The 18,494-nt window shown below is 45.4% G+C and overlaps 1 protein-coding gene across 1 annotated transcript in view; it reads left to right on the forward strand.

The window, feature by feature from the left end:
- The first annotated feature begins 245 nt into the window (after positions 1-245).
- The window catches only part of LOC126100732 (uncharacterized), a 138,801-nt gene continuing 120,552 nt past the window's right edge, over positions 246-18,494 (forward strand). The window contains exon 1 of the mRNA XM_049911352.1: positions 246-393. Coding sequence (XP_049767309.1) covers positions 346-393 — 48 coding nt within the window. The 5' untranslated portion in view covers positions 246-345. The remainder of the gene's footprint in view (positions 394-18,494) is intronic.

Genomic DNA, 18,494 nt, shown 5'->3' on the forward strand with positions numbered 1-18,494 from the left:
AACCCTGTTTAGTGTTTAAGCAGCCTTGTACCAAGAGTCCGTCTGCGTTTCACTCACTCGGCTGCATCATCAATTGTAGCTTCTAATGAGTTTCAGGTACGAGGCGCAAGGAATTCTCAGAAGGCAGTCAGCTGAGAAATACGACGCGAACTGGGAGCGCGTGGCTCGCGGCGAGTGGCACAGGTCGCGGAGGCGGCGGCGTCGGCGGCCCCCTCCCCGTAGTAGGGGAACCGCCTCCACCTCCACCCCCTGCACCGCAGCCGCGGGACTTCGGACGGACGCCGCGGAGACGCCGGCAGTCGCTTCACGATAGCGCCACGACGAGCACGCCAGCGCCTCTCCGAGATGAGACCGCACAGCGTTCTGGTATTGCTGCTGCTCCTGCACGCGATGGTAAGCCGAAGGATGTCCATTCATTCACTCTCCCAACTCGGAAACAACGTCTCATTTGTGAACAGAAAGACTACGCGGGTAAATTCCACATGTATTACGACTGTTGTTCTCGTACTTATTTGACCCGAAATGATAGAAAACATCCTGACACATTGGAAGTTCCCATGCGGCATAAGAACCGGCAACTGTCTCTAACACAGGGCAAAAATTTAGACAGACACGCTAGTGAGAACATGAACCAGTCACACCGTACCGATATATGAAATCTTAAGTACAGCTGGAGGAGTTTCATTTTCAATAAAAATAATTTTCAAGCATCAGTAATGAAACGTATTCATTAGACAATCTATATGCTTACCTTTTTGATGATAGGAACTTGTGCCAGTTAATTGTTAGTCGACCAGAAAGCTGTATCTTGTCTATAGAAGAAAATGTTTACCAAAGAGATAGTCTTTCTAGCCTCCAGTTTAGTTTGGACGCACATAGTTTTTACAACGTTAAGATATGTCTCATGAATAGAGGATGGCAACACATATGTCTAGTGACTTGCTGAAGTGGTGTCAGACGCTTATCCTGTAAAAACTTAGCACAAGGATTGTTGGTTAAGGCTGCTGTCGTGCTTTGCCCGTCAGTAGATGGCCGGTAGGGAGAGGCGAGATGATACGGTAAACTCAGTCATCAGATTGGGTGCAGATCTTCCGGGTAAATTCTAAATATCTCCTAGAGTCTCACGAAGTGAGCACATGTGGCACTGTTGATGGTGATCCATCACACGGATAAAGATGGTCAACCCGGAGGGCCTCTTGGTGCTATTCGGAGCAGTGTACAATGCGTCGATACTGCTTAAACACTCCTCCTCCTTCACTGTCATAGGCAAAACCACAAACGGTACTGCACTCTACGCGCTCTCATCAGCAATGATGTAAAATGAACAATTCCACTTGATGCACCCTAAACTAAAGCTGCCGAAATGCCATTAGGCTGAGAGGCGCACACCAGGCGGCTAATGACAGTACATAATGAAAACCCCGATAACGTCCTTGGAAAATGAGCGTGTTGTACTGCATCGATAAATATGGTTTTCGGGTACTCGACGTTTCTTTTCTCCCTTTAGCTAATACTTACCGTCAAGTTTTGATGAAATTTCTTACATTAGTGAAGAGAAATAAAGCAGTCGTAAACAGTCTTCAGAAGACGCTATTTTTGTTGTATATCTAAGGCATTTCCCGGATTGTGTTTTTCTATTCTCATATATTCCTTAACATTGTAAGATATTTTATTTCAACTTTTTGAACTCCTTAGTTTCCCTTGTACTTTTTACTTGTGGTCCCTGCTCCATAACATTTCACTTCTTGACTCTTCCTACAGTAATGCCCTAGTACGCTGTTATTTGTCTCGCACCTTTTGAAAAAGCCATACAATTTGTTTTCAGTTAATTTAATGTACTAAGGGTCATACCCGAGGCAATAAAGTGCATTCCCTTCTTCAGCATATAATTGTCCAAATCTATTTTTTCGACATTTTTGCCGCGAAACGCTAGTGCTGAAACCAGTAATGCGAAAATTGTAATTTTTTAGCGATCTTGGACGTAATAAACAGTTACATAAAAATTTAAAATTGATTTAAGAGATTGCAAAGTTCCCTTTTGCATTACGTCAATTTTTAAAAAAAGAGGAGGTGTTTTCGATAAGTCGTTGTAATTCAATATATTTATCCCAGGGTCAGACCTAATCATAGTCTAACAATTTGGCTCACATTTGTATGTATAGCTATTCCATCATTCGCAGCTAATGTTATTAAGCGTTATTAAATGCAAAGATTTGTCTAGAAGAGTCAGTATACTTCAAGGAAAACGACACCTGCTAGTAGCACAAAGCGCTTATTTGTTAAGCGGCGAACGCCCATTATCATCGTTTTCTTGTGTAACAAGGTTTTAGCAAGAGAAAAACGAAACTATTTTAAGTGATAGGTGTACATGGCATATATCTCTGATAAGGAGCATGAAGTAATTTTAAAATATTACGTGTCTCTTCTTACCCCGTGTCACCAACAAATTGCATAAGGTCTCGGAGACGCGAGTGCATTAAGCACGGTCGAATCGGTTTCGAAGACCGAAAGGCGAAGGAACTTTCATCGTATGTAAGTCGGCTGCTGAGACAAAAATTTTACTGAGTTCTCAGGGAATTGCAGTAAGGATTACATATATAGGAAAATCAGTCAAGAGAACGAAATCTTCTGTTCACTGGATTGCTCAGCAAAACGCTGTCGTATACGGTAATAGCAAAATCCAAACCGAATTTGCAGATTTTGTTTTGGGATATTTTTCAGCAATGAGGACTGCACCATGTTTCTCTCCTCACACGTCCTTTGGACATAACTGACAAATGGACTGAAATCCTGATACGCAGATCTAACCCGACTTTCGACGTCGATTGCCTGATATTAAACTCCGCTTGAATTCTGACGTTCATAATTGCATGATAATATATAATATCTTACTAAATTATAGTATAGTTAAGTATTAATTACTCTAAAATTCTTTGGCAGTGTATTATGAACACAGGCTGCTCAGAAATGTCATCTTCTTGTAAGACTTCCAGAAAGTATTTTCCTTATTCGTCTCAATTAAATTAATGTGTGTCTGCTCTTTATCGGACTACTCTGACACAGTTTTGTACCCTGTCGTAGGCACTTTATTTGTCGCAACGGTTGACTCTAAGCGATGATGGTCTTTCCAGAATCCACTCGCTCACATCAAAACCTTAAGTCTGCAGTCAATGGGAAGTCCTGTGGATGGAGTACTTCCGAGATACTGTGTTACACATACTTGGCTGTAACTGAGCTACACAAACACACTCAAAAGCGATGAGGTATAATGACGGACGCACTTTGGGTGTGTTACTGGCTTTGAGTAGAGCAGTACTCGAGTATGGAATGATGTCACAGTCACGTCGGTCACAGTGAAGTGGCAGAAGTAGAAGTCTTTCACATACTTATTGTCCCAACAAAAGTCCTGAAATGGCTATGATAGCCAATGTAAATATGTAATTTTTTTTGTCTTTTAGAAACATGAACACACACACACACACACACACACACACACACACATACAAACTGAATAGTGGCATATGAGTGGGGGGGGGGGGGGACAAAATAACAGAAACTGATTAATAATTGCTGCTTGAATAATTAAAAAAATGATTGGAAGGAATAATTGAGAGAAATTAGACGGTAATTTATAAATCTGTACACATATCCTGGGTGAACTCTAACTGGTACTAATATCAACAGACCTTCAGTGTCAATACATTTAAGATCAATACTCAGATTTTTGAGTTACGTACCGCTTCGCATTAGTTCCACTGTGCGTAGCGCTGATTATGACAATGCAGACACAGGGTCGCCCCTCCGCTGCTCGTGCAAATTGCTGTTCTCTGCTTCGAACCTCCTGATGCAGGAGTCTCGCCGCGGGCGAAATGATGAACACACGCGTATCATCGATGTAAATATATGAATAACCGTGTCCTTCCTAATAACTTTTATAACACTTTTTAATATACGGTTGGAACATACATTTTTAAACAAAACAGGTACACAAAGAAAAAAAATGAAGAAAGAAAAAAATAATAATATCATTCAACATAACGCACACATGCGTGCGCTCTAAAAGCTTCTCTGCTGTGTAGAGAACTTGTTGGCATTCAAAACAGCTCCCAGTAGTCACGAAATGGACAAATACAGATCACGTATGGTTTTAAAGGTAATTTTGTACCTTTATTCCTCGACAACAGTGGCAAGTTCAGATAACGACGATGGAGGTGGATAGCTATCGCTCAAGCTTCTCTCCAAAGCAGGCCCCTAAGATTCAATAATATTTAGATCTGGTGACTTTGATGGACACAGGAGATGCGACAACTCATCCTCGTGTTCACGAAACCAGTCCTGGACGATTGGAGGTGCGTGAACAGGGGCCCTGTCAGTTTGGAATACACCATCACCTTTTGGGGAACGAACACCTTACGATGTACCTGATCAGCCTTATAGTCATGTAGTGGACTGACAAGACAGCCAGTCCACAGTGACGGGTAACCGAAAGGCACGCGTTTACACACGCCGGCTGGCGTTAGTTCTGAAACAGGATACGTAATGAATGCTATAAAGAAAAGTACGTAGCTGCTGGAATACTTAACTTTAATCCATCATTTGTATACAGCATTCTGGATGATACAAGTGAGACTCTCTCTAGATGCCTTGCTAGGTCGTAGCCATGGACTTAGCTGAAGGCTATTCTAACTATCTCTCGGCAAATGAGAGAATGGCCTCGTCAGTGTAGTCGCTAGCAAAGTCGTCCGTACAACTGGGGCGAGTCCTAGTACGTCTCTCTAGACCTGCCGTGTGGTGGCGCTCGGTCTGCAATTACTGACAGTGGCGACACGCGGGTCCGACATGTACTAATGGACCGCGGCCGATTTAAAGCTACCACCTAGCAAGTGTGGTGTCTGGCGGTGACACCACAAGTCACATAATACTTCACAGTAATGCGACATTCCAAAGTTCCCAGGCAACCCAAGGACTACCTCACCGAATCACCGCCATGTTCCACACTAGGGTAGTAATCTCTGCCAGAAGTTGGAATCAGGGTGAAATAAGACTCATCCTACCGCATGACATTCTTCCATTTCTCCATCTTCAGGCGTTATGGTTGTCCGCCCCCCGGTAGCTGAGTGACGCCGGCACGGTAGCTCAGCGCGTTCGGTCAGAGGGTTAGCTCCCCTCTGTAATAAAAAAACTGAGTTAATCGATCAACAACGAACTTGAAACGGATGTCTTACGACGCCCGCCCCGAGCGGATGCAACGAACAAAAGCGAACAAATTGAAATTAAAAAAAAAAAGTGGTCAGCGCGACAGAATGTCAATCCTAAGGGCCCGGGTTCGATTCCCGGCTGGGTCGGAGATTTTCTCCGGTCAGGGACACGGTGTTGTGTTGTCCTAATCATCATCATTTCACCCCATCGACGAGCAAGCACAGAAGTGGCGTTTTCCCGGCGGGGTCAGGGATTTTCTCTGCCTCGTGATGGCTGGGTGTTGTGTGATGTCCTTAGGTTAGTTAGGTTTAAGTAGTTCTAAGTTCTAGGGGACTGATGACCATAGATGTTAAGTCCCATAGTGCTCAGAGCCATTTGAACCATTTAGAAGTGGCGTCAAATCGAAGACTTGCACCCGGCGAAGGGTCTACCCGACGGGAGGCCCTAGTCACACGACATTTACATTTAGGTGTTATGGCTTCGGTATCACATTTTCCTGCTATTAGAGACACATGCATCACTGATGCGTGGTTTTAGAGTTCCAGCTCGCCCTGCTTTTCCCTCGCCGTGGAGGTCCGTTCGGGTACGGCAATGCGGCATTCCGTTCTGCAGGAGCTTGCAGTCCTCTTATTTTTCGTTATAAAAACAACGCTTCACCATCGTCTGTCACGATCACTCAACACACAGTTTCGTTCGCGTCGTGAACTAACAGCTGATTTTTTTCGGTTTTCCTTGTATGCAGTGTAAATCTTCGGTACGGTATCTCTTGAAACACCAAACATTTCGTCTCGCTTGGTTACGGAAAGACCCACCATACGATAACCAACAATTTGCCCATGTTTCAATTCACTTAGCTCCGGCATAACGCACTCACAGCTACATAGAACGCTGTTCTGACCACGGCCGACACTTGCAACGTATTGAGGACATGGCACAGGTGCCGTTAGTGGTCATATACTCCAGCGCAACCTGCAGGCTTTGATAGTACCTGCATTTAAATTCAAGCATGCATTTCTCGCGGTGTTCCGTCATTTTTTACCAATCCCTGTACATTCACCCAGCGCTAACAGGAACTGGAAATTTGAACTAAAGAACTGTAGTAAACCTAAACAAAAGTGACCAAGCCTGGATTTTAATCCTGCTTAGTCTGTTAAGAATTCATTGTTTTATTGCAGTCGTATAAGTACTCTTCATCTTCGGCTGAAGCGTCGCTATCACAAGTAGAGGTACTGTTCGTGGAAGGATCAGTAGTGGCACTTACCTTAGTGACTGCAATTTGCTGCAAAACACCTATCGCGTGAAACTCTCAGCTTGCTCGTTTCGAAGGCTGTGGCAGCGGAGTTCAGGCTAATATCGTAATGTCGACAAGCAGAAAATCATCGATTAAGTACGACGCTATCAACCAGTAAAGAAAATCATGCTTACTGAATATGGGAACAAATGGCTACGTATAGGTGGTGCCTGTTCTATCGGCAGCCCCTACTAATCAAGACTTGCCCGAAAGAATAGACACTACATATACAATTACGGTGATGACGGCGAATGATCCCTTCAGTGCAAATGCACACCAAACTCGAACTCAGCAGAATCGGGGAGATGCCGCGAGTAATGACGCTAATGGGCGGGGACTATATCAGTAGTGTGTGGTAAAAGTTGAGAATTTCGGTCTGTCAGCAGTCGTACTGAGTTAGTCTGTGCGGTTGTGAAGACCACTGCGTCCAGATGGCGTAGTGGTCGGAGCATCTGCATAGTAAGCAGGAGACCGGAATTCGAATCCTGCTCCGGCACAGATTTTCAACTTGCCGCCTTGACAAAAATCAATGCTCATGTGCAGCTAATGTCTGATGTCTTTGATTCCTTTGTGGAATAACCAAGTGATTACTAGGTATAAGAAACAAGTACGTCCTTTTAAAAAGCGAGACATCAACAGAAACGAAGGTAGCTTCGGCTATGCGTCAAGGAATAGGACCGCTACTTTTACGGTAAAGAAAATTACAAAAACTGTATTTCATGGCACAAACAGCAAATAGTCGTCAGCCTTGAGGCTCGTGCAGATAAAATACGAATAATCTTTCTTCCTGTCCTCTGTCCGCGGATGAAAGGGTAGAAACTCTAAAGTATTCTACGGTATAAAACGAAACATCTGTCACACACCCGACAGTGATTCGAAGAGAGCAGATGTCGATGTATATGTGCAGGACGTTCTAAAAATGTTCATTCTGTTTCACAGCATCAGGACTTCCAATAGAATGTCGATAGGAACTTGCGGTGAATTTCAACTTACGCATAGAAGTACAAAGTTTTTATCTTCGAAAGGACCATCAAGCTTAACAATAGCACATCTTCTAATTATTTGCACATACAATTAAGCGGTTTTACATTGGTGTGCAGTACTTGAGGATGGAAGTATCTCCCGCATGATGTGTCACTGATAAATTTCAAAGATAAAAGATCTTACCGGACCAAACTGCTGAGGTCATCGGTCCCTAAGCTTACACACTATTTAATCTAACTTAAACTAACTTACTCTAAGGACGACACACACACCCATGCCCGAAGGAGGACTCGAACTTCTGACGGGGGCAGCCGCCCGGACCGTGACAAGACGCCTCAGACCACGCGAAAAACAAATCTTGAAAATAATGCCACAGTGTGATACAGAAGGTAGTTGAAACAACTACGCAATGAGACGAACAGAAATGGCACTTTTATTCGAAGACAGTAATACTACACTACTGGCCATAAAAATTGCTGCACCAAGAAGAAATGCAGATGATAAACGGGTATTCATTGGACAAATATATTATACTAGAACTGACATGTGATTACATTTTCACGCAATTTGGGTGCATAGAGCCTGAGAAATAAGTACCCACAACAACCACCTCTGGCCGTAATAACGGCCTTGGTACGCCTGGGCATTGAGTCAAACACAGCTTGGGTAGCGTGTACAGGTACAGCTGTCCATGCAGCTTCAACATGATACCACAGTTCATCAAGAGTAGTGACTGGCGTATTGTGACGAGCCAGTTACTCGGCCACCATTGACCAGACGTTTTCAGTTGGTGAGAGATCTCGAGAATGTACTGGCCAGGGCAGCAGTCGAACATTTTCTGTATACAGAAAGGCCCGTACAGCACCTGCAACATGCAGTCGTGCATTATCCTGCTGAAATGTAGAGTTACGCAGGGATCGAATGAAGGGTAGAGCCACGGGTCGTAACACATCTGAAATGTAACGTCCACTGTTCAAAGTGCCGTCGATGCAAAAAAGAGGTGACCGAGACGTGTAACCAATGGCACCCCATACCATCACGCAGTGTGATACGCCAGTATGGCGATGACGAATACACGCTTCCAATGTGCGTTCACCGCGATGTCGCCAAACACGGATGCGACCATCAGAACCTGGATTCATCCAAAACAAATGACGTTTTGCCATTCGTGCACCCAGGTTCCTCGTTGAGTACACCATCGCAGACGATCCTGTCTGTGATGCAGCGTCAATGGCAACCGCAGCCATGGCCTCCGAGCTGATAATCCACGCTGCTGCAAACGTCGTCGAACTGTTCGCGCAGAGTTGTCTTGCAAACGTCCCCATCTGTTGCCTCAGGGATCGAGACATAGCTGCACGATCCGTTACAGCCATGCGGATAAGATGCCTGTCATCTCGACTGCTAGTGATACGAGGCCGTTGGGATCCAGCACGGCGTTCCGTATTACTCTCCTGAACCCACCGATTCCATATTCTGCTTACAGTCATTGGATCTCGACCAACGCGAGCAGCTGTGTCGCGATACGATAAACCGCAATCGCGATAGGCTACAATACGACCTTTATCAAAGTCGGAAACGTGATGGTACGCATTTCTCCTCCTTACACAAGACATCACAACAACGTTTCACCCGGCAACGTCGGTCAACTGCTGTTTGTGTATGAGAAATCGATTGGAAACTTTCCTTATGTTACCACGTTGTAGGTGTCGGCATCGGCGCCAACCTTGTGTGAATGCTCTGAAAAGCTAATCATTTGCATATCACAGCATCTTTTTGCTGTCGGTTAAATTTCGTGTCTATAGCACGTCATCTTCGTAGTGAAGCAGTTTGAACGGCCAGTAGTGTAAAATCACCGCGATTCATGATGGTCCTCTGGCTATTACAACAGGCGGGACATGGTTCTTAAAAGGGTGTGTGATCACCACGGACACACGCTGTGCAACATGATCTCTTTCTGGCCGCAAGGTCGGTAAGGAGTCGTTATGCTATGGCGTCTATTTCCTCCATTCCTGCAGGCCGCGGTGGCCGTGCGGTTCTAGGCGTTTCAGTCCGGAACCGCGTGACTGCTACGGCCGCAGGTTCGAATCCTGCCTCGGGCATGGATGTGTGTGATGTGCTTAGATTAGTTAGGTTTAAGTAGTTGTAAGTTCTAGGGGACTGATGACCACAGCTGTTAAGTCCGAAAGTGCTCAGAGCCATTTGAACCAATAAGTCAGCATTCATGTTATACATTTCCTATATATATATATATATGCGCTGATAACTGCTGAACAAGCAAGATGTTTGATAAAATTTGTCTTATTTGAATGAATGTTGATTTTTTTTTTTTTAATGAAACCCTTACCAGCCAAGATCGTACACAGAAAATCTGATAACTAGTTCCGACCGTAACTGGACTTCTTGAGATCAAGATATACGGAACAGTGTCTAAGATAAGAGATAAGAGGACACTTTGTCAATTGGCAGTTACCTACGAAAGGGAACGTCAGCTTCGAAGTCATACTTGTAACATAAGTAAATAGTATGTACAGACAAGCGCTGTTCTCGTGCCTACAGAGTGACATATACAATAGCCATGCTCTCTGGTGACAGCGACATATTCAAAATTTCCATAAGGCGGCCAGTAGTTAAATTCTGTATGCAGAACGCAGCTTCCGCATTCGTAGAATAATAACGGAAGATCTTGTAGCCCTTCCCCCCCACCCCCCCCCACCCCTATATTTTGCAAAATCTTAATTGAAACAGTTTAACAGTTTTCAACTTTAAGTGAAAAAAAATGCATTCGAAAGATAACACCTCATACCGTTTACTTCCTTTATTGAGGTCATAGGAGACACACTTCCTAACAATAGCTAGACCCAACAACGCTCATACTAGTAGTTAAAAATACACTCCTGGAAATGGAAAAAAGAACACATTGACACCGGTGTGTCAGACCCACCATACTTGCTCCGGACACTGCGAGAGGGCTATACAAGCAATGATCACACGCACGGCACAGCGGACACACCAGGAACCGCGGTGTTGGCCGTCGAATGGCGCTAGCTGCGCAGCATTTGTGCACCGCCGCCGTCAGTGTCAGCCAGTTTGCCGTGGCATACGGAGCTCCATCGCAGTCTTTAACACTGGTAGCATGCCGCGACAGCGTGGACGTGAACCGTATGTGCAGTTGACGGACTTTGAGCGAGGGCGTATAGTGGGCATGCGGGAGGCCGGGTGGACGTACCGCCGAATTGCTCAACACGTGGGGCGTGAGGTCTCCACAGTACATCGATGTTGTCGCCAGTGGTCGGCGGAAGGTGCACGTGCCCGTCGACCTGGGACCGGACCGCAGCGACGCACGGATGCACGCCAAGACCGTAGGATCCTACGCAGTGCCGTAGGGGACCGCACCGCCACTTCCCAGCAAATTAGGGACACTGTTGCTCCTGGGGTATCGGCGAGGACCATTCGCAACCGTCTCCATGAAGCTGGGCTACGGTCCCGCACACCGTTAGGCCGTCTTCCGCTCACGCCCCAACATCGTGCAGCCCGGCTCCAGTGGTGTCGCGACAGGCGTGAATGGAGGGACGAATGGAGACGTGTCGTCTTCAGCGATGAGAGTCGCTTCTGCCTTGGTGCCAATGACGGTCGTATGCGTGTTTGGCGCCGTGCAGGTGAGCGCCACAATCAGGACTGCATACGACCGAGGCACACAGGGCCAACACCCGGCATCATGGTGTGGGGAGCGATCTCCTACACTGGCCGTACACCACTGGTGATCGTCGAGGGGACACTGAATAGTGCACGGTACATCCAAACCGTCATCGAACCCATCGTTCTACCATTCCTAGACCGGCAAGGGAACTTGCTGTTCCAACAGGACAATGCACGTCCGCATGTATCCCGTGCCACCCAACGTGCTCTAGAAGGTGTAAGTCAACTACCCTGGCCAGCAAGATCTCCGGATCTGTCCCCCATTGAGCATGTTTGGGACTGGATGAAGCGTCGTCTCACGCGGTCTGCACGTCCAGCACGAACGCTGGTCCAACTGAGGCGCCAGGTGGAAATGGCATGGCAAGCCGTTCCACAGGACTACATCCAGCATCTCTACGATCGTCTCCATGGGAGAATAGCAGCTTGCATTGCTGCGAAAGGTGGATATACACTGTACTAGTGCCGACATTGTGCATGCTCTGTTGCCTGTGTCTATGTGCCTGTGGTTCTGTCAGTGTGATCATGTGATGTATCTGACCCCAGGAATGTGTCAATAAAGTTTCCCCTTCCTGGGACAATGAATTCACGGTGTTCGTATTTCAATTTCCAGGAGTGTATTACAGCCTACACTGAACCTCTGTGAGCAGCTGCACTTTAATTACAACCACACGGTAGTTCTGCTACGGTATGGGCTACAGGTGCAATGGAGTGTGCAATTGAAATGGCGCTACTACCGGCAACGTACCCAGAACAGTACGATTCTTGTGGACAAAATGTCTAAATTACACACAGGTTCACCGCGAAATGCTGGTGGTATACAGACCATAGACAACATCCCGTACAGGCGTAATAAAATGGTTGAACGAAAAAGAGTCCAAGTTGCAAATTTTTACTTTTTATTCATTCATTAACTAGTTTCGTACCGAGACCCATTTTCAAAACGGCCGGCCGGATTGCCCGAGCGGTTCTAGGCGCATCAGTCTGGAACCGCACGACCGCTACGGTCGCAGGTTCGAATCCTGCCTCGGGCATGGATGTGTGTGATGTCCTTAGGTTAGTTAGGTTTAGGTAGTTCTAAGTTCTAGGGGGCTAATGACCTAAGATGTTAAGTCCCATAGTGCTCAGAGCCATTTGAACCATTTTCAAATCATCATAACAAAGTCGAAACTGGCATTTCTGAATATGTCAAAATTTTGCAATGAAAATTTACAGTGCATGCAGATAAACGTTCATTGCATATTTTTGACATCTTCGGAAATACCATTTTCGACTTTGTTATGATGACTTGAAACCAACGCCCTTGCCACAGTGGTAACACCGGTTCCCGTCAGATCACCTAAGTTAAGCGTTGTCGGGCTGGGCTAGCACTTGGATGGGTGACCATCCGGTCTGCCGTGCGCTGTTGGCAAGCGGGGTGCACTCAGCCCTTGTGAGGCAAACTGAGGAGCTACTTGATTGAGAAGTAGCGGCTCCGGTCTCGGAAACTGACCTACAGCCCGGAGAGCTGTGTGCTGACTACATGTCCCTCCATATCCGCATCCAGTGACGCCTGTGGTCGGAGGATGACACGGCGGCCGGTCGGTACCGTTGGGCCTTCATGGCCTGTGCGGGAGGAGTTCATTTTTTAGTTTTATGATGACTTGAAACTGTGTCTCGGTCCGAAACTAGTCATCGAAGGAATAAAATGTAAAAATTTGCAACTTGGACTGGTTTTTCGTTCTACTGATTAACAGAAGTTGCTGACCCAAGCTACTCCAGCATACTGGAAGCTCGTAAGTAATGAAATGGCTGGATAAACGTGGGTGGTGCTAACTCGGAAGTCCAGACTTCGCACCACCCGATTTCCACCTTTTCGGCAAGCTGAAAGAACACCTGGATTTCTGTCGTCGAGGAATTCAAAGATCGGTAGAAACTTTCGACCGATGTTTACCGAGACTTGGTGCTGAAAAATCGTGTCATGTATCTGTGTCACTTTGAATGGCAGTGCAGCGTTCAGTAAAAGTTACTTGGCCTGCCACAATAATGTGTAACTTACTTTTTGATGTTCCCTCGTAGCCCTACACAGTGCGTTCGGAAAGTTGCAGTGCAATTGTCCGCGGACTACGGATGTATATTACGTTTGAAGTTCAGAACGAAGTTGGTAGAAAACATGTTGGAGAATTCTTTTATCATAGATACGTGATTGTTCATTAATTCATTCTACTGTTGCGTAACTTTTAACTGTCTGGTTCAGTTGATGAAAGCTACGGAATGCAATTTGTAGTGTTTAGATCTGTGGTCGGCCACATACGTACGTATATTATTATTAACTGGTAAACTACACTAATTAGTATGTTATGAGTTACCAGTACAGTAGCCACAATAAGTGCACGATAACTTCGCCAACAGAACACATCGTTTCGACTGTTCTGTTATTTAAGATTGCTGCGACCCTTACCGACCTCAAAGATTTGATACTGTAACTTCCTGATGAACTGTTATGTTTTATGTTTGAGCGAGTGTTTAATTGATTAATAAAAAATGGTTCAAATGGCTCTGAGCACTATGGGACTTAACTTCTAAGGTCATCAGTCCCCTAGAACTTAGAACTTCGTAAACCTAACTAACCTAAAGACATCACACACATCCATGCCCGAGGCACGATTCGAACCTGCAACCGCAGTGGTCTCGCGGTTCCAGACTGTAGCGCCTAGGACCTCTCGGCCACCCCGGCCGGCGATTAATAACAGTAATTGAGCTTATACACTAGCAGAAAAAACTTGACACCAACAAGGAGTTGTGCAACATAAACGAAAGTTGATAGGAGTGTTCCTACATCTTAAAGAAGATGTATATACAGATTTCATGCCAGTCGCACAGGGGAGGCGCTGGTGGCGACAGAAACGCCATTGTCAATGTTGGGTCTTGCCCACTCGTCTCGTATAGGGTGCCTAAAGCCGTCGGCACACGGACCGTGCATCCGAGCGTTGAGCGTGCCGAGTTTCTGACGTCATAGCGTGGAATAGCACGTTCGGGAGTCTTTCCGAACGTGCAGAGCAATTTCTGGCATGTCAGATATTCTGAGCGTGCGTCTGAGCGTTGACCAGTGAGACGGCACATAGCCACCTACGTCACACTCACGCCGTCATCTCCCTTCAGTGCAGAGTTGTGAGGCGCCATATTGGCATTCATTTCAAGCCTATATGCCGTTTCTGAGCACCAGCAAACTGAGAATCACTGGAAAACTCGTTGTTAGTTGTGTGATTCGTTCCAATAAAATAATGAGAAACATCATATTCGTGGCAAAAGAATTATTGTAACTTGCGTATTATGAGAGTAGGCTATTTGAAGGCAGCGACACACTGAAGATCCACCCTAAACACATTGTTCTTGGCACAATTTGTTATAATTAAATTTCAATTAATAACATAATTATCTACGATTGACGTTTTTTGCAAGGTGTAACACAAGATTAAGTACAAGGAGCCTGTTGTTGGTTTAGCGTAATGAGTAGCGTCTCTGTCCTGGATTGAGTCTGTAAAGGCAACAGTGATGAATCTAAATGGAATTTTTATATTTTATGAAGTTGCCAAGACCGTTAAGAGTTATAGTTCATTGCTGATAACATGATGTAATATGTTTAAATTTGTTTTTTTGTTTATTCTTTGGCAGCATAGATGTGATGATTCAGAGATAGCTGCTAAGCAAAAGTCAATAAAGAAGTCTTAAGCAGCCCAAGTGGCGTGTGTTCTTGGTGATTTAAAATTAGACTAAATATCGTCAAGCACCATCTTTTGGGAACTGCCGCAAATATTACGTTACAGCAGTTATAAGTCTGTTGGGGCGGTGGTTCGCGTCTTAACACTTCCAATTTTTTTTTCCTAACATTCGCGTATTTATTAGCTTCTGATTCCTTATTATTAGTTTAATATCACTATATGCTATAATATTTGATGTTATGTAAATATAAGTTCACCTTTTTTTTTACTTTGTCCGATTGGCTTAATCTACAGGACAGCTTGCGCTACTTGTATAAAGATAGTTTGCTCCTTTTTCTTTTACGCTTCGTAATTCACATGTTGCAAAGATTCTGCTACTGGGTAGGAACAGAGATCAAGTAAGACTGACCTTGGGGTTTTACTAAAATGTGGGTATGATGGAATAATGTTTATCTTATGCGGAGAAGTATTCCAAATTTGTACCGCACTGTTTGTAATGGAACTTTTATAAGCCTGTGTCCTTATTGATCGACATGGTACTTTCCTTTTCGTGGACGATGGAGGAAATGTGCGTTTTAACAGAGCTAACGTGGGAATTTCACGCGCGCCCGTTGAGTAAACAGTGCGATTTACGAACTAGAAACATCCCTCAACTGCCGCTGGAGTGCGTTGTGATCGCGTATACCACGTTCGGGCCCACGTACCGTATGCACTAGTCGCATCGTTCCTGAACGTTCAGCAGCACGTTGAGCTTGGCACGCTCAACGTTAACGTTCGACAGCACGGTCCGTGTGCCGACGACTTAAGGGATGCTGCGTTCTCGGAATGCTATGCAACAATTCAAGCAAATTACATTAGTAGTTTTATTTCTATAAAGAAAATTGACAATACTTGTATTTACAAAGGTGTCGCAAACGATGGGCGACAAAGTCCGAGTTCTTGCTGTACACAACGTTCCTGCAAGTTGACACACGTCACGAATAACTGAAGTGCGAGCGCCGGTCTACAACCGAGCCTATAGTGACCACTAATGGCCGTAAAGTGTGCCGATCTGAGCGGCCGAGGCTGACAGGAGCGCCGCTTGTATCCTCCTCTTGTAGAGGCCGCTCCAGTCGTGGTGCGGTCCTAATCAGCGCACCATTGGCCGACGTCGTTTTACCGCCTTCTCTGGTCTTGCGTTCTGCATCTTCGTTCCGGCGCTTGTGGTTACGCCAGAACAATCAACACCTCACTGAACTTGGACGAGGTCGTGTAGTAGGATTACGAGAGGCTTGATGTTCCTTCTGCGATACTGCAGAATGACTTGCCAAGAATTTGGCCACTGTACATGATTGCTGGCAACTGTGGCCACAGGAATGTACGGTTGCAAGAAGACCGGGCTCCGGGCGGCCACGTGACACTACAGAGAGGTAAGACCATCGCGTTCGGTGTATGTCTCTGGGACGTCGTACTGCATCTGTTGCCACCGCAGTGACATTGCGAATTGTTTCAAATCTGCCACTTCAAGAATAGCTGCGAGCCAGAAGCCCTGTAGCGCACGTTCCACTGACCCCAAACCACCGCCATTTGCGACTTCAGTGGCGTCAAGGAAGCGCTCACTGGAGGATACATCGGACGTCTGATGTCTTTTCCGATGAAAACTGGTTCTGCCTCGGTGCCAGTGATGGTCGTGTGATGGACAGGAGGAGATCAACTGAGGTCCTGCACCCAACCTGTCTGTGTGCTAGATACACTGTACCGAAGGTTTATAATTTATATAAAAAACAGCTACCAGCCACATGTATGGTTTAAAAAGGTTTATTATCTTCAGACCATGACCGGTTTCGGATTTATCTTTTAAATCCATCTTCAGATGGCAAATCCGAAACCGGTCATGGTCTGAAGTTAATAAACCTTTTTAAACCATACATGTGGCTGGTAGCTGTTTTTTATATAAATTATAAACCTTAAGTACAACAGCCACGTTTCTTAACATGTCGACTTTCGACAAAATAGCGTTAACACTGTACCGATACCTGCAGCTATGATCTGGAGCGCGATTTCGTATATAGGAGTATTCTCGTAGTTGACCCCGCCCCTTGACTGCAAATCTCTTGTCAGTCTGGTGATTTGGCCATTCACGAACAGCATTTCAGTGGGTGTTTTCCAATGGGACAACGCATCCCACATACTGCTGCCGTAACACAACATGGTCTACAGGGTGTCGGCATATTGCCTTGGCCAGCTCGATCACCAGATTTGTCTCCAGTCGAGTATACGTGGGACATCATCCGACAACAACCCCAGCGTCATCCGCAACCAGCATTAACCCTCCCTGTAGTGCAACAAGCATGTGATTCCATCCCACAAACTGGCAGCCGACACCTGTACAACATAATTCATGCACGTTTGCATGCTTGTATTCAACATTCTGGGGGTTACGACGGTTATTAACGTAACAGCATTTCACATTTGCAATGGCTTATCTCGTGCTTGTCCGCCCCTGGTAGCTGAGTGGTCAGCGCGACGGAATGTTGTGCCTAACGACCCGGGTTCGATTCCCGGCTGGGTCGGAGATTTTCTCCGCTCAGGAACTGGGTATTGTGTTGTCCTTATCATCAACATTTCATCCCCTTCGACACGCAAGTCGCCGAAGTGGCGTCAACTCGAATGGCTTGCACCAGGCGAACGGTATACCCGACGAGAGGCCCTAGCCACCCAGCATTTCCATTTCCATCTCGTTCTTGCATTATCCTATGATCTTGCAATGTTATCACTTAAATATGTTGCCTACACAAATGTATTCCCGAAATTGCATTACTCTACATTAGTTATCTTTTTGATGTATAGATTTTTTCCGTCAGCATATTTAAATGCATTATCGAATATGAGACACGACCAGAAATGTTTAATGAACGCTTTTGTCATTTTTCTTCTTTTCGTTGTATTGTATTCAACAGCCTTCATCTATGGTCATTTTCCTTCCCACAAATGAGTACAGCATCCGAAGATGAGTGTCTCTGTTATGCGTATTCACAAATCCATGTAACTGCCGTGTCAAAATTTATACAACAGCAGCTGGTCATTATGAGTCCCGTACATCCGTGCATAGTCAGTACTGAAAGACAAAGAACAAAACATTTCCCCTTTCGCATCCTCTAACCCCACAGTGACCGCGCAGCTTACCCCTCCGCCCGTGACGTAAGCAGCCAACTTTACTTAGTAAGGCCGAATTCACCAACTTGAATTAAAATTAAACACATCTTTATCTGTTGCTATATCTAAGTGTTTTTGTTTGTTCCTGAGCAGGAAAACTACGCTTTCAAGAAACTCCTAACGTTAGTTGACGTTTTTGGATTCGACTGTTAGTTGCTTGATGCATATTATTGTAAAATACGGCTGAAAACCGTTGGCCGCACTGATACTTGATTCGGGTCGCAATTTGGCGACCGCTGGTTTAGATGCTTAGTTTGCTTTAAATTATGATGCTTTGAACGGAGGCGATAAACAACACAGATTTAGTGCAGGAGGTATTTGTTGAAAAATTCCCGGATGCACCTATACCTCATCGGAATGGGGTTCGTCAACTTATTGAGAAATAAACTAAGTTTCGGTTTTCGTTTAACTGCATTAATCAAATCAAACCA

Source organism: Schistocerca cancellata, chromosome 9 (assembly GCF_023864275.1).
Source record: "Schistocerca cancellata isolate TAMUIC-IGC-003103 chromosome 9, iqSchCanc2.1, whole genome shotgun sequence".
In the NCBI taxonomy this organism is placed as follows: domain Eukaryota; kingdom Metazoa; phylum Arthropoda; class Insecta; order Orthoptera; family Acrididae; genus Schistocerca; species Schistocerca cancellata.